Below are 15,355 nucleotides of genomic sequence, written 5' to 3' on the forward strand. Positions count from 1 at the left end.
AGGGCAGCAGATAGCACGGAGATCCATCTTTGGTTGCACGCGCTGAAAATGAGGGTGGATTTCCACTCTGTCCAATCAGGTTCGTCATAGGCGTCCCTTATCTCTTGTGCGACACTTAATTGAACAAAAAGGGTCAAAAAGGGTCTGTCAATTGAGCAAACTGACTCATTTTCAGAGGCCGAACCTGGAAAGCGACTCATCCTTGTCAGCCCTACTCTAATGTTACAGTGTCCCCCACGGACAAAATACAAATACGCTCAAATACCGCTCCACAAGGCTTGCTTAGTCTACTCTCCATCCAATCCGTTGTAGCTGTGCTATCCCGCCACTTTGTTTGCAACACACGGACACACATGGACACACATGGACACACATGGACACACATGGACGCACATAAACACAACGCACACACACACCCACGGTGCTATCTCTTGTCGGCCAATCAATCGATCGATCGATCCGACTAGACAAGCGAAGGGAGTTGGTACCACTTGCCTCAGCAGAACAGAGCCTGAGTTGTGTGGTTGTGTGTCAATTGCTCCCCATATATGGCAGTGGACTGTTAAGCGGAGGTTCCCCAATTGGCCCTCAGTCGACTTCCAGTGTGGGATTTACCTGAACAAGGTTCAGTCAGCGAATGTTGGTCGACATATACGGTGCGGCAGGGTACTCTGCACAGGTGCTTGTCGGCGGTGGTGGAAGCATGCAATGCAACATTGCGGCATGCAGATGCACGGTCTTCCTTTGTTGTGGTCAAACACACCTTTTCTTTGTGCATATTGAAGCGACACGCCACCAAAAAAGCGTCTATGCAAGACTCCAGCACCTCAGCGCTCCAGCACGGATTCAAATTCTGCATTCCTCCTCCTTCATAAACCTCACAAACTTCACCTCCTTTACCTCCTCCCTTTCTTCCCCCAAGCTTCACCTCCCTTTCCTCCCTTTCCTTTTCACTCCTTTTTCTCCTCTCACGTCAATAGTGTCTATCCATTCTGTCATCTCTTCGGCAATAACACGTCCTTCCTTTGTACAATGGCACTGCCCGGAAGCACACTCCGCTCAGGTATGTATTCAAATGGAATGAAAAGTGTCCGAATCGCCTGCGCGGCCACCCTCAGCTCTCATAATCAATGCTCACCTCCACCCTACCTCTCAATGCCGCCGGCACCGCCACAGAATACCCGAGCTCAGACTCAGCCCTCGCTCCACCCTCACCATTCATCTCAACTCAGCCTCACCGAGCCTTTCTCACTCCTCTAAAGTCAAGGGAACATCGAGGACTATTATCAGGGATGTTGCCACCACTACAGGACATAGCTGTTGCTGCTCGCGGCCGTTACAGCTCCAGAAAAGAAAGAAGAAAGTCCTTTACCTCACCATATCCCCAACCCAGAAGCCCATTCACAACAACATCAAGGACCTCATTGCAGTTCGGCCAGTTGACACCACCAAAGTCCGCCGAACTCCCCTCTTTCACAGACAGCGAAGTGGACATGCATGGGAAGTACGTTGTGTCACCATGCCACATAGAAAGACGCTCGAGAACGAAAGGCTTTATCTACCTTCCTTGTAAGTGCCCAACCCTGCTTTTTTGTGATCCTAAGACTTGTATCATTGAAATAGCCATCGAGAAGTACTGAGAGCCCTGACCATGTGCACCCATCTTTCATGACATGGTAGACCGCGTCGAAATACCAAAGCCCCCAGATTTCACACAGATCGCCATGTCCAACAGGGAGCGATCCACTCGACATAAATCGAGAATTCCTCGGCCGATTATCAAGCGTACTTCATCGAACCTTTCTTCCCGGAGGATTTCGTCTGGAGCTTCATCACTTTTTGCAACCCCGGTTCGTGAGAGTGACGACAAGGTTAAGAACCCATTCCTCGTTCCCGCTCAATCGCTCACCATCACCACCACCAAGAGCATTTATGCAACATCTCAGTGGCGATCGGAATTTCCTCATCATGTGTCACAGGAGTATCTCGAGGCACTGTTTTCATCTGACCAGTATGGTGAGGATAGCCCCATTCTTGCCTTTGTCAGTCAGTACACTCAGTCAGTACATAGCGTGTTTCAGACGTGGTAATTGACGCCGTGTTATGCAATAGTGCCACTCAGGGCGTCCCTCACAGCTGCGGTTGACAGCGCCAGTTACCTCGATATGAGATATGACGTCAACGGAACTATACTTGGTGCTGGCGAGTTCTCAGAGGTGGTCAAGGTACAAGATCGTGTGACGAAGGAGCTGTTCGCTGTCAAGAAGCTGAAAAAATCTGTCCAGGGAGTTATGGAGAGGTAAGACGTCGTAGGGCATTTTCAGGGCGGCTGCATTAATGCAATGTTTTTTTCTCTTGTATGAACGCGTTCAATTTCTCTGCATTGCATAGGAAACGATTTTTAGCAGAGGCTAGGAATATGTGGAAGATCGGGCACCCAAACGTGGTATCGTTGCTCGGTGTTTGGGAACAAAGAGCAAAAATATACATGCGGATGGAATTGTGCAGATCCGAAAGGTATGTCCCGATCTCATTCCAAACTGCTGTGCTTAGCCATAAGTGCACCGGCAAACAAACTAATGTTTGACTTATCCACAACACTGTAGCCTCAGATCTGCAATGGCCTCGCACATGAAATATGGTGGATTCAATGAAGGATATATCTGGCGATCTCTGCGGGATATCTCGTCAGTAAGTCCCTTCTCTTAGTTTGTTCATAATGAGAGCATTCGCAATCTGTCTTGATACCGTGGGAAAGTAAAGAAACTCAATTTTGTGTCATTCTGTCAAGCAGGGTTTGCAGGCGATCCATGAGAGCAACATTGTTCATCTCGACATCAAGCCTGAGAATATCTTTATCGGCTCAGCAGGAAGTCTCAAGGTTGGTGATTTCGGTCACTCGGTCATGCTTCCGCTTCAGGATGCGGATGGACTTGAAGGCGATCGACGTTACATGGCTCCAGAGCTTCTTTACGGACATTGCAATACGTATTCAGACATTTTCAGTCTCGGAATCATGGTCTACGAAATGATCAGCAATCGATGCAGTGAGCTCCCAGGCGAGGGGCGCGAATGGCACAGTCTGCGAGAAGGAGATATCGATTTCACTGCAGGACAGTATTGTTACGCAAATTTGGAAGCACAAAGCAGCCATGTTGAGCGCGATCTCTCAAGTCCAGCGCCAACCCTGTCATTGTCAGCCACAGTGGATCTCAGGATTAAAACATGTCGCAAAAACTTTTGCAAGGAGTTGTTTGATCTTGTGAAAGAGATGATGCAGCCAATTTGTGAGAAACGACTGCAAGCAGCAGCGATTTGTGCCCTGGCGGAGCAGGCGGGCACCAGGTTCAGTATATCTTCAGAACTGCAGGCATACTATTCTCTGCCCACATAGTTCTTCAGGACGGAATAAAAGAATAAAAAAAATAAGAAAAAGAAAAAAAGCGCAATCCTGCCTCGCTCAAAGGGGAAAGAGCTCTCGTACAGTCCACCGAGGGGTCTTGTGGTAACCCTTCCATGGTGATCTTGCATCTAGTTGTCTTCCCAGAAGCTTTGTTTATGTCACATGATAGTCCAAATGCGGACAGCTCTTTCTGGGTGGCCAGCGAGAGGCAAGTTTCCGATCACAAAAACGAAGCAACAGGGGCAAGACGGCTCATTCATTCTTACTTCCCCACACTTTCCTGGCCCCTCCGACCTTCCGCCAATCCTCCTCCCCTTCGCTCCTGAATCACTGTCTGAACAGCCTTCCCGGGATCCTCTTGTCTTTCTCCCCTGTGCCCTGAACAGCTAGTGATCCATTTGTTGGCCTGATCCACTCTTTACGAAATTCTATATACACACTGCAGGTACCGACCGAGATCTCATGACAGATCAGTTTTGGCTCTTTGGCAGTGTGCCTCTTTCACGCAACTGAACCTATGCCAAAGTAACCAGGAGCACTATTAACCAGTGTCTTTTCATTCTTTTGTTTTTTACGTGATCACTATCTGTCCGTGCTGTCTATCCTGCTCTGTACCTGAATTTGATCGGGCAACACATAGTCATGACAGAACCAACCCTTGAGCAGACCGTTCCTGAGACTGCCGTTGCTGCCGAGCAAGAGATTCAAGGTGCGCGCGCAAACGTCGAGCTTGATTATCTCTTCTTGAACGTTGAATTTGCTTATGGTGGTTCTCTTCCATTACTAACATATCGACTTCACTTGGTGCTCATGTTTGTAGAGATCGAAGACGCTGGTGCCGAGGAGTTCTACCAGATCACGATCAACCTTCCCAACAAGGGTGGCAAAGTCCAGGTCATTGTATGTGCAGTTCCTATTTCCTCTCTTCTTGAAGCGGTGTCATTCGATACCTGTTGACTCATCCAAATCACTGACTGCTGTATATCGTTTTTGCTTCTTCGATTTGAAGGCAAGCCCTCATGAAGCGATCCAGGATGTTCGTCAGTCGATCGTCGAGTCCACAGAGACCTGCATCCATTCCTGCTTCTCTCTCGCATTTAATGGCACAAAATTGAATGACTTTATGGAGCTGGGAGATGTTGAGGGAATCACACCTGACAGCGAACTAGAGCTTGTCCTCAGTAAGTTGGGCTACCCATACATCCTGCAGACAATCGGACAAGAGAGGAAAAGCAGCAGATGCACATGAAGATTAATATTCCGTCTGTATTTTATTGACACTGCCGCTAGACAACTACACGGAACGCGAGGCAAGGATCCACGTCAACCGCCTGCGCGATCTGCTTGCTGGACCTGCGAAGCTGAATATCAACGCTGTCGGCATCGATCCCGCCATGTCCTTCTTGTCGACCGTATCTGGCCATGTCGGTAAGGTGTTTGTTACTCTCAGCTGTGCTGATGAATCGACCTAACCCAGTATCTTTGAAAGCTGCGTTACTGACCGTAAGAATGCTTCTTGGGTTGAATTTAATACAATGTAATGCAATCCAATAGAGGAGACGCCCATCGACAATTCGACTTATGAGACCACACCCGCGACTGTATTCTCCAAGTTCGATCTCAATGCGTCTACAGCTCTTTCGGATTTTGTGCCCAGGGGTCTGGAGAGAACGCCTGTTCAGTGTGTCAAGAGCATTGCCCTATCTGGATGGAACCCTCCTCCACACCATCTCAGACTTCGTGGAGATCTCATGTACCTGATCGTCACCACCCTGGAGGGCGAAACTGTTCAGATTACATCTACTGCCACTGGATTCCATGTCAACAAGTCAACCTCCAACCACTTTGATCCAACGCCTCGCCAGGATGCAAAGGCTGCCAGCGACCACTCTTTGATCGTTCTGCTGGAGAAGGTCTCGCCCATGTTTGCCACGAACTTCAAGAAGCTACAGGAGTTCATCACCCGCCACCACATGCTCGAGGTTCTCCCCGTCACGACAGCTCAGCCTGCTTATCCTTGGGCCATTCAGCCTGCCCCCCACACCTTTGACCCCACTCGTCCCTCTGAGGCGTATCTCAACTACGGAACGGACTCTGTTGACAGCTTGCGCGACTGGAACGACGAGATCCAATCCCACCGTGAGCTCCCCCGCGCCAACCTTCAGGAGCGCGTCATGCGGGATCGTTTTTTGAACAAGATCAACGCCGATTTTGCTGACGCTGCAGTTCGTGGTGCTATGGATGTTGTCAACGGCAATGTTGTTCCATTGAACCCCCTGGAGGGGGAGGAATCCCACATGTACGTCTACAACAACATCTTTTTCAGCAAGGGCTTTGATGGACGCAACACATTCGAGAAGCTGGGTGGCGATGATGCAGCCCACGTTGCCACTGGCAAGGATTTGGAGGGTGTTCGTGCCTTGAATGGAGTCGATGTCGAAGGTCTTTACACTCTGGGAACCGTTGTGGTCGATTACAAGGGTGTTCGTGTTGTTGCCCAGTCGATCGTTCCTGGTATTTTCAGGCAGCAAGAGGAGTCTTCGATCGTCTATGGCTCGGTGGATAATGGTCCCCAAGTTAAGTCGGACGAGAAGTTCCACGAGATCTTGGGCCAGGCCGCTAAGGCTCTGCACCTGGCTGAGCACGCTGTCGAAAATGGCGAGGACAAGTCCACCAACCTCTGGACGTCTTTTGACACCAAGGGCCTTATGGGTGCTGATGGCCGTCGTTACCTCCTCGACCTCTACCGTCTCAACCCTGTCGATATCGAGTTCTTGGAGAACGATGTTGCTGCCAAGGACGGCATGCCTGAATACCCGCACAAGATGACTTTGATGAGACCTGAGTTGATGCTGTTGTTCTGGGAGCACAAGCTGCGTGCGTGGGTCCAGGAGCGTGCATTGCAGATCCAGAAGCGCGCTGAGGAGAAGAAGGCCCAGGAAGGCAAGTCCGAGGCCAAGGATGGAAAGACTGAGGAGAAGACTGAGAAGACCGATGTTAAGAAAGAGGACGAGCCTACTGAGGCCAAGAAGGAGGACTCCAAGGAGGAGGCAGCAGCTCCTACCAATCCTGAGGATGATGTCAACATTCTTGACTTTGACCTCTCTTTCAATGTCGATGCCTTTACTTCTGTCAAGACCCCTGCCGAGAGTGCCAGCGCCAAGGCAGAGCAGGAGAACGCTGTCCGTGAAGCATCAAAGTTTTTGCGCGAGAACGTCATTGGCGTCCTGGTATGCTCCTTGCTCCCTCCCCTGGGTGTTCAATATTTGTTTCCGGTCTACAATACATTGCCAAGTGTTCTAACCTGCTTTCACGCTATCTTAATAGCTCCAAGACTTTACGGCATACATTGTGTCGCCCATTGACGGTGGCTCGCTGACCAAGGCCATGCATCGCCGGGGTATCAACATGAGATACCTTGGACGTATTGCCACCTTAGCCAAGGAGAGCAAGGAGTTGGCTTTGGTCCATATCCACTACTTGGCCATGCAGGAGATGGTGGTCCGATCTGTTAAGCGCATCATCCGCAAGGCCCTTCGCGGTCTGCCCACGACTCACATTCCCGACTGCATCTCTCATATCCTGAACTGCTTGCTGGGTCATGAGGTCAATGCCAGCCCTGTTGCCACACTGGCCCAGGACGGACATTCATATGCCGCGTTCACCCCTGAAAGCCTGCGCGAGAGCATTCAGAACGAGGTTTTGTTGCGTTACCGCTTCCGATTGCCTGAGGACTTTGTCAAGAACATCGCCAAGGATAAGAAGATTGCCCTATTGAGAGACATCTGTCTCCGTGCCGGTATCCAGGTCGAGGCTCGTGATTATATCTTTGCCCCTGCTACAGATTCTGAGGCCACTCCCGCTACCGCTGATGCTTCGCCTGCTGTTACTGCTACTTCTCTTCCCAAGAAGGGCAATAAGCAGAACAAGTCTGAGAAGAACCAGGAGAAGCAGGCCCGCATTGTCGCCAAGTCCAAGAAGCGCGCCACGACCTTTGAACCCAGCGATATCCTCACTCTCCTGCCACTCGTCAAGCAGGCCTCGACTCGTTCAAGCTATGCAGATGAGGCCTTTGAGGCCGGCAAGACCAGCCTGGCCCAGGGTCATCGTCAGCTGGGATTGGAATTGTTGTTGGAGTCCTTGGCGCTACATGAGCAGACGTATGGTTTCTTGCATCCGGAGACTGCGCGCTGCTACCAGGCATTGGCGATGATCTACTACCACTCGGATGAGAGGGACGTTGCTCTGGAGTTCCAGCGCAAGGCGGTCATCGTGTCTGAGAGGACATTAGGAGTGGATTCACCCGAGGCGTTGCACAACTACTTGAATTTGGGTCTGTTTGAGCACGCGTCAGGTCGCACGCTGACGGCGCTCAAGTATCTGAAGCACGCTATCCAGTACTGGGATCTGATCTATGGCAAGAACCACCCGGATTCGTCGACGGCCGATAACAACATTGCGGTGATGCTGCAGTCGCTCCGGGACTTTGATAACTCGTGCCTGTTCTTCGAGCGGGCCAAGGAGACGCAGGAGTTGGCACATGGCAAGGAACATGTTATTGTGGCGAACTGCCACCATGTCCTTGCCAAGGCCTATGCTCTCAAGGGCGACTTTGAGACGGCGGTCAAAGAGGAGCAGCTTGCCTATGACATGTTTTTGAAGCTTGTAAGTTTTTCATGAACGCGATTTTATTGGCTGGTTATACAGTGTCTAGGAATATCTGAAGCGACGCGATTTATGCTTCCTTTCTTTGCCTACATTTTCGTATTTATTTTAGGCCGGCGCTGATGATGTAAGGACAAAGGAGGCGGAGCTGTGGTTGCAGGAGCTGAAGAACACGGCCGAGTTCACAGTGAACCAGGCGTTGTACGAGAAGGCAGCGTTGGAGCAGCAGCAGCAACAGCAGCAGGCGATTAACCGGGCGACGTCGCTGTCGGCGACTGCGGCAGCGGCAGCGACCAAGGCAGCACTTGCAGAGGCGGCCATCCGGGCAGCGAATGCAGATGCGCAGGTGGGATCGAAGGGTCACTTGTCGTTGAATGAGTTGCTGGACTATATCAACAGCCAGCCCCAGGGATCTTCGAGTGGAAAGAACAAGAAGAGCAAGGCGAACGCGGCCAAGCGTGCTATCAGCAAGAAGTAAAAGAAGAGGCAGGCACGCGTGTATAGACCAACCAAGGGAGGGATCGATTGATCCCACTTGTGTGCGTGTTCTTTTCTCCCATTTTTTTTTTTTTTTTTTTTTTTTTTTGGTTTATGGTTTTTTTTTGGTTTTTGTTTCTCATTCAGGTTATATTGTCAAGTTCATTATTATCATGTTCACATCGTTATTGGTCATTTTATTTCTTCTTTATTCTTTTGTTGCGGTTTTGTTTGAATGCTTGCAGGAGGAAAGTATATAATGGTAATAAAAGGCACTAAAGAAACGTAGCGGATAAACTTGTGTTGCAGTACTTTTTGCATGTGGAATGGGGGCCAGTGCAGTTCGATCTGATAACCATAAGGGACAATCCCGGTCATGATTAAGAAGGTATAGTCTACGTGCTGTATGTACGTGCTTTGTTGTGCGTGTGTCGAGGAAGAGAAAAATAAAAATTATGACCATAAAAGTCCTTGTTCCCGCAGTTTCGACCCACGCCTCCTTCCCTCATGGTTTGGTTAGACTAGCTGCTTACCTGCTGTTGTCTCTCGAGAGACAGCGAGACAAAGAAGATCGCCAGGCCCATTAGTAATTCAAACTCCTCCGCCGCATTTTTTAGTTGACCCAACATGTATACCAGGCACAAAACAAAAAAAAGCAAAAAAAAAAAGTGCCTGCAAGTGTAGTACAAGCAAAAGGATGACCCGTGTCGTTCTCTTTTCGCTGACCTTTTGTGGAAAGAAAAAAAAAAAAGACGAAAAGAAGGGTGAGAAGGAAAAAAGAAAAAAAAACGAGAGAAAACGAGGAGGGCGCTGCGGCATAGAGGGCACCATATTTTTTTATTTCTCTAGTGCAGAGCGTAGCACAGGTTCTTCCATCTGATAAGCAAGTCGTCCAATAGGCAGTGTTATCAGATCCTTTTTAAACAACCCCCCCTTCCCCCCCTCTCCCTTCCTCCCTTCCCCTGGTTTCCCACTCTCTTTACCTCTCTCTTTACCTCTCTCCCGTTTTTTCGACTTTCACGCACTTGTCCACCACGGCTACTTTCCCACACTTGTCCATTTCCTCATTCACTTCTTGCTGCTCATTCATTCCTCTGCTCACATACACCTCCCACTCGATTCGCACCCCTCTTCGAAGCGGATACAACGACTTTACCATCCACACAGATTAATTCAAAAATGGGTCTAGAAGATTACTTTTCGATCCCGATTTTCTTCATCATCTTTCGAGAGACGACCGAGGCCGCGATCATCGTCTCGGTGTTGCTCTCGTTCCTGAACCAGGTCCTCACAGATGATCCGGCCATGCGCCGGCGGCTCTCTCGTCAGGTACCGTTCCTTTTCCCTTTGATGTTTCCCATGCCCAGTTTTCTGTGGAAAATAGTATGGTCGGGCGGCGTAAAAAGGGAGGAAATAAGAAAGTGAGACACTAATTCGTTTATGGTATTTTTTGTTCTTCTTCTTGTTGTTCTTCTTGTATGAACTTAGGTATGGGCGGGCACTGGTCTGGGGCTACTGGTATCGTTGGCCATTGGCGCGGGGTTCATCGTTGTCTGGTAGGTCTCCAAACTCTTTTTTTTTTTTTTTTTAATCTAATCCTCGCTTTATCCACATCAACGCCGTATTCCATCTAACCCCCTCTCATCTCTTGTCGCGCTTCTAAAATCAGGAACCTGTACGCAACGAATCTTTGGGCGGCCAGTGAGGGGATCTGGGTTGGCTGCTTCTCGTTCGTGGCGGTCTTGATGATCACGGTCATGGGCGTGGCCATGCTCCGTACGAACCAAATGCAAGAGAAATGGAAACTCAAACTCTCCAAAGCCCTCTCGGACGAATCCTCTCACGGTCTGGGCTCCCAATCCCGGAAATACGCCCTCTTCATCCTCCCACTCATCACCCTCCTTCGCGAGGGGCTCGAGGCCGTCGTCTTCATCGGCGGCGTCACCTTCACGGAAGAACCTCGCGCCGTCCCCCTCGCGGTCCTTACGGGCGTCGCTCTCGGTTGGTTGGTCGGGTTCGCGATCTATCGGGGTGGAAACCGGATGCAGCTTCATCCCTTCTTTGTCGGCTCGACCTGTTTGTTGATGTTGATCGCCGCCGGCTTGGTCGCCAAGGGAATCGCCGCCTTTGAGGCCGACGCCTGGATCCGCGCCACGGGCGCACAATCCGATGACGAGGGCTCTTACGATCCCCGAGTCAATGTCTGGGCCCTCAAGTGCTGTGATCCCAAGCAGCCCGATGCAGGTTGGTGGGGTGTTGCGAATTCCTTGGTCGGTTGGAGTAACGTGGCCTCGTACTGGACCGTTGGCGGCTATATTCTTTACTGGGCACTCGTCTCTGTTTGGTTGATCAGACTGAAGACCAAGAGAGGGAAGAAGGTCCTCGCGGCGGAACAGCGACCATTGCTCGCTGCTGCTCCTGCTGGGCCTGCTAGAGCTGTTGGAGACGGTCATGGCAGGAGTACGGGTGCGACCGCGAATTCGGGAGCTCAGGGTTCGAATCGTGATATCATCTCGATCGCCTGAGGCGCTTTTTATTAACAGCAACAGCAACAGCAACAGCAACAGCAACAGCAACAGCAACAGCAACAGCAACAGCAACAGCAACAGCAACAGCGGCAGCGGCAGCAACAGCGACTGCAACTGCTGCCACAATAACAAGTATAACAACAACAACAACAATAGTTGGTCATATCTCTAATACCAGTTCATATCACACTATTTCACATCATTCCACATCATTCCACATCATTCCACTTAATCAGATTCACGCAAGGATCTGCTTGCATCGCACAGGACAGCGTGTCTTGTTGTAGTCTGTAGCAATTCAGCAATAAAAAAAAAAAAGAAAGAAGAAAAATGACACTGGGCATCATTTTTGCATATAACAAATGATGGATCGTGCGCGTAAGGAGATTTTATTTTATTTTATTTTTTCAGGCACCGCTGTAATATAGTGACTGCAACGCAGATCTTCCCCTCTCGGCCCGATTGGGAGAGAGAGAGAGAAAACACAGACGCGTCGAGCGAGTCGTATTGTTTACAAAGAGATTGGTGGCGTAAAACAACTGTTGCCACGCGAGTGGTCTTTTCAATCTTTTTTTTTTTACTGCGGAATTGATTTTATTGAATAAAATGGGCGAAGCTATGCTCTCGTTGCTATATGTGAGAGCCGCTATACCACGAACTGAAGACTGAAAGTATCCTTGAGAGAAAAGTAAGAAGAAGCGAGAATGAAAAGCGGAAAGAGAACAGTGAAAAAGGTGAAAAGTGAAAAGTGAAAAAGGTGAAAGGTGAAAGGTGGACGGTGGACGGTGGACGGTACAAGATGAAAGGCAAAGATGACAGAGAAACGTATGGAGTTGAACGCTGGCCTGGAGGTTGGTCCAGTAAGAATCTAAAAACATTGCTTTCAAGAACTCTTCAAGACGACACAGGCAGGCTCCTTGATCTCATCCCATAATCCCACATGCAGTGACACATCTAACGCTCACGCTCGTGGTCTTCCAAGGAGGACTCTGGGTTGCTGCCCGCCTCCAGCTGATACAGGTCCACGTACTTGCGGAGCTCATCCTCCAGTGACAGGATGTAATCAACGGCTGGTAGAGAAATCAAAACAAAACAAGAGAAACACATGTTTAGTTAGTTTATTTTCCTCCAACTCGATCACGGTCCCGAGGCTATTGTTTTGTTGTTTTGTACCTTTCCGCAGGATGGTAGCCTTTGAATCCGTGTTCTGGGCACACCTAAGTAACAGAGAAACAAGGAAAAAACAACAGGGAGATTAGAACGATATAGGATTCCAAACGCAGGGATGCTTATCACCCATTATTTTTCGTATCTTCCCGGACCATGGGCCATGGGGGGCACATACTCTGGGATAACGCTCTTCAGCTCATCGAATCCGCCGTTGATCTTTTCACGTCGCTTCTGCTCTGAAATAATATGTGCAACGCGGCGTGTCGGATCCACGGGCTCCTTGGGCGTTGGAAGCGTGCTCGCTAGCTTACGCGTCTGACGACCATGATACTTGCGAGGGGCCGATGTCTGTGGGGGACGCGGTGGGAGGACACGTGCTGGAGGGACGATGCGAGGGGCGGGGATCGTAAGACTCTTGCTCCTGGATCGCTGCTGCTGATCCTGCTGATCCTGCTGATCCTCCTCCTGCTGCTGCTGCTGCTGCTGATGATGATGATGATGATAATGGTGATACTGATTCTGCTGCTGCTGCTGGGCATGCTGGTTCTGCTGCTGCTGGAGCGAGTTGAAGCTCGAATGGGCAGGAAGCGAGGACGACATGGCAGCAGAAGTCATCTGCTGTTGCTGACGCTGGATATGCTGGGTCAGTGCGGACGAAAAGGCGCTGAAGGAGGGAGCCTGGCCGGCGACGGAAGTTGGCATGAATCCGCCGCCGTCGCCACCATGGTGAGTGATCAGCCCCGAAGACTGGTTATGGTAGATCATAGGCAGACTCTGGGGCTGGAAGGAGGAGGTTGTGGGTGTAGAAGCCATCTGGCTTGAGTAATGTGAGGGGGAGAGTGCCGTGCGACCACGGGATCCGGGAGGCATCGACATGGGCATAGTAGAAGAAGAGGATGAGGGGGAAGAGGTCGGCATCACCGAAAGCGACGCCAGGGACGCCAGAGAGGATTCGATCCCGTGGATGCTGTTGCCGGTGTTGCCGCCGTGGTTATGGGAGTGGTGGTTGTGGTGAGGGTAGCCAGAACCAGAGGATAGGAGGCCGGGGGAGAGCATGGACGCGGTCATGGAGCTGGGCTCGGAGGTGATGGATCCAGGCGAAGACGGCGACAGGGGCGAGGAGGGAGTGAGGCCCGTGAACCCGGAGGGGATGGCAAAGCCCTGGGTGAGCTGTGGATGAGACAGACTGCGGTGAGGATTGAGCCCCTGCATGTCGCTCTGGCTGTTGCGGCCATCGGACCTGTTGCCGTCGTCCTCGTCCAGGTCGATGTCCTCGTCAATGTCCTCGTCGCTATCCATGTCGTCCGAGTTCTTGATGTTGATATGCTGGTGGCCACCGCCGCTTCCGAAGGACTGTTGCTGGAAGGCGCCGGTACGGTCGCGGTTGTTGCTGGTACTGGAGCTGTTGTTGCTGCTGTTGTTGTTGTTGCTATTGTTGTTGTTGTTGCCACCGGTGCTGTGAGTTGGAGAGGAACCATTCTGGGAGTTCTTCTTTTTGCCACCAATTCCGTAGCCGTGCGACTGCTGCTGCTGTAGCCGCTGGTGGTGCTGGATCTGCTCCTGGAGATGGCGGAGCTGCTGCGACTGCGGGAGATGACTCAGCGGGTTATCGAGCCCCAGGGCGGAGGCGGGCTTGGACCATGCGGGGGGCGGATTCATGTCCAGATCGGGGACAAAGGACGTGTGTGAAGTAGGGTGCATGGAGTGGTTTCTTGAGCTACTCTCGATTGTTCAAAGGCACGACTGCTTGATGGGGTGTTGCGCTGTTTAGAGTGTTTACAGGCAGTTTAGAGGGAGAAAGAGGAGAAGAAGAAGAAGGAGAAGGAGAAGGAGAAGGAGAAGGAGAAGAGTGGATGTTGTAGAATGAGGAGGAGAAGGAGGAGAAGAGGAGGAAGGGAAGGGCGGGGAGTGGGAAGAGAGGATGAAAGGGTTTAGGGAGAAAGGATCCAGCCTGGATCAGTCAAGTGAGGGGTGGAGGGAAGTGGGGGGGAAAGGGAGGGAGGTGGAGGAGACAGTGTGGAGGAGGAGGAGGAGAGGGGGAGGAGGAGGATGTCGCTGAAGAAGAGGGATATGGATGAGAAGCAGGAAGGGCGGAGGACTATAAGAAGAGGGAGCACAAAGCAGAGGAGAGGAAAGGAGGGAAAGGACGGGGGAAGAGGCGGACGTTATATATCCGATCACCGACTGCTCGGATGGAGTGTCGATGGATGGTGGAAGCGAACACTGGACTGCCGGGCGACTGCAGTACAAACACTAGCCTGCGATAATGAATGAAAGATAAACGATGGTTTCACTCACTCTCTATCAGCCCTGCTGGATTTATATATATCGCTCAATAGAATCTCTCTATTCATCCCTGCTTTCATTCAATCAACAAGAACCCTGGCTTCCCCCCATGGTCAACCGGTCCCCTTCTCGCGAGAACTGGACCCTTTTACGGTCAATCGTGGACAGGAACCAGCTGGCCAGCATGTCCACATTCTACGGCACGTATAATCCAGCTGCGGAGGAATCTTTTTTTTATATACTTTTGATAACCAACTTGCTGTCAAAAGATACCTTGTTCGCCTTCAAAGAGAGTTACAGTGCATTGTAATGTAATGTAATGTACTACATGCGCCATTTACGATTACAAGCATAGGTCAATCCTCAGTAACAGACGACATAAAGAGAGGACGTAGGGGTGATCTCGGGGAGAGGTCAAAAGATTGATAGAAAAAGAGAAAGAGCGAGTCCTGAACCATGGACAATGACATAGATTAAAAAGATATAGCTACATAGCAATTGTACTCTGTCCCACTTATCTATTGTTCAGCATTCGTTGTTTCCATTCCGCTTGTAGGTAACGGTTGACTGTACCATGGAAAGAGTATACCTAGAGAGTCAACAAGGAAACAGAGAACCTGCGCGTGTGTGTTATGTTCTTTATGGATGCAGTCGCGCACAATCCACGTCCACGTTTGACCCAGGGTCGTTTGACACATTCTTTTCTTTTTTTTCTTCCTATGCTATGCTATGCTATGCCATGCCACGCCATTCTATGTCATTGCCACGAAAACAACAGAAGAACGACTCTCTCATACTCTCTTCCTCACTCGCTTTCCTTCTCGCC

General features: G+C 50.5%; 4 protein-coding genes across 4 annotated transcripts; 3 read left to right on the forward strand and 1 right to left on the reverse strand.

Moving 5' to 3' along the window:
- The first annotated feature begins 1,575 nt into the window (after positions 1-1,575).
- On the forward strand, positions 1,576-3,407 carry BC939DRAFT_465102 (kinase-like domain-containing protein). The gene is made up of 5 exons (XM_051557458.1): positions 1,576-2,016; positions 2,113-2,299; positions 2,392-2,517; positions 2,607-2,691; positions 2,795-3,407. The coding sequence occupies exons 1-5, from the start codon at positions 1,674-1,676 to the stop codon at positions 3,392-3,394; spliced, it is 1,341 nt and encodes a 446-aa protein (XP_051407784.1). The 5' UTR covers positions 1,576-1,673; the 3' UTR covers positions 3,395-3,407.
- A 242-nt stretch (positions 3,408-3,649) lies between these two features.
- Positions 3,650-8,626, forward strand: BC939DRAFT_465103 (clustered mitochondria-domain-containing protein). Its single transcript, XM_051557459.1, has 8 exons — positions 3,650-3,848; positions 4,044-4,112; positions 4,224-4,303; positions 4,413-4,584; positions 4,694-4,831; positions 4,958-6,633; positions 6,731-8,068; positions 8,181-8,626. The coding sequence occupies exons 2-8, from the start codon at positions 4,046-4,048 to the stop codon at positions 8,544-8,546; spliced, it is 3,837 nt and encodes a 1,278-aa protein (XP_051407785.1). The 5' UTR covers positions 3,650-3,848; positions 4,044-4,045; the 3' UTR covers positions 8,547-8,626.
- A 659-nt stretch (positions 8,627-9,285) lies between these two features.
- On the forward strand, positions 9,286-11,155 carry BC939DRAFT_465106 (iron permease FTR1/Fip1/EfeU). Its single transcript, XM_051557460.1, has 3 exons — positions 9,286-9,874; positions 10,034-10,101; positions 10,215-11,155. Exons 1-3 carry the CDS (start codon positions 9,725-9,727, stop codon positions 11,068-11,070), a joined length of 1,074 nt encoding a protein of 357 aa, XP_051407786.1. The 5' UTR covers positions 9,286-9,724; the 3' UTR covers positions 11,071-11,155.
- Positions 11,156-11,653: 498 nt separating this feature from the next.
- Positions 11,654-14,355, reverse strand: BC939DRAFT_496459 (uncharacterized protein). Its single transcript, XM_051559682.1, has 3 exons — positions 12,419-14,355; positions 12,247-12,290; positions 11,654-12,143 (listed from the first exon to the last, which is right to left on the reverse strand). The coding sequence occupies exons 1-3, from the start codon at positions 13,942-13,944 to the stop codon at positions 12,028-12,030; spliced, it is 1,686 nt and encodes a 561-aa protein (XP_051407787.1). The 5' UTR covers positions 13,945-14,355; the 3' UTR covers positions 11,654-12,027.
- Positions 14,356-15,355: the final 1,000 nt, after the last annotated feature.

Source organism: Gamsiella multidivaricata (genome assembly GCF_025024155.1).
Source record: "Gamsiella multidivaricata strain RSA 2152 chromosome Unknown BC939scaffold_87, whole genome shotgun sequence".
In the NCBI taxonomy this organism is placed as follows: Eukaryota; Fungi; Mortierellomycota; class Mortierellomycetes; order Mortierellales; family Mortierellaceae; genus Gamsiella; species Gamsiella multidivaricata.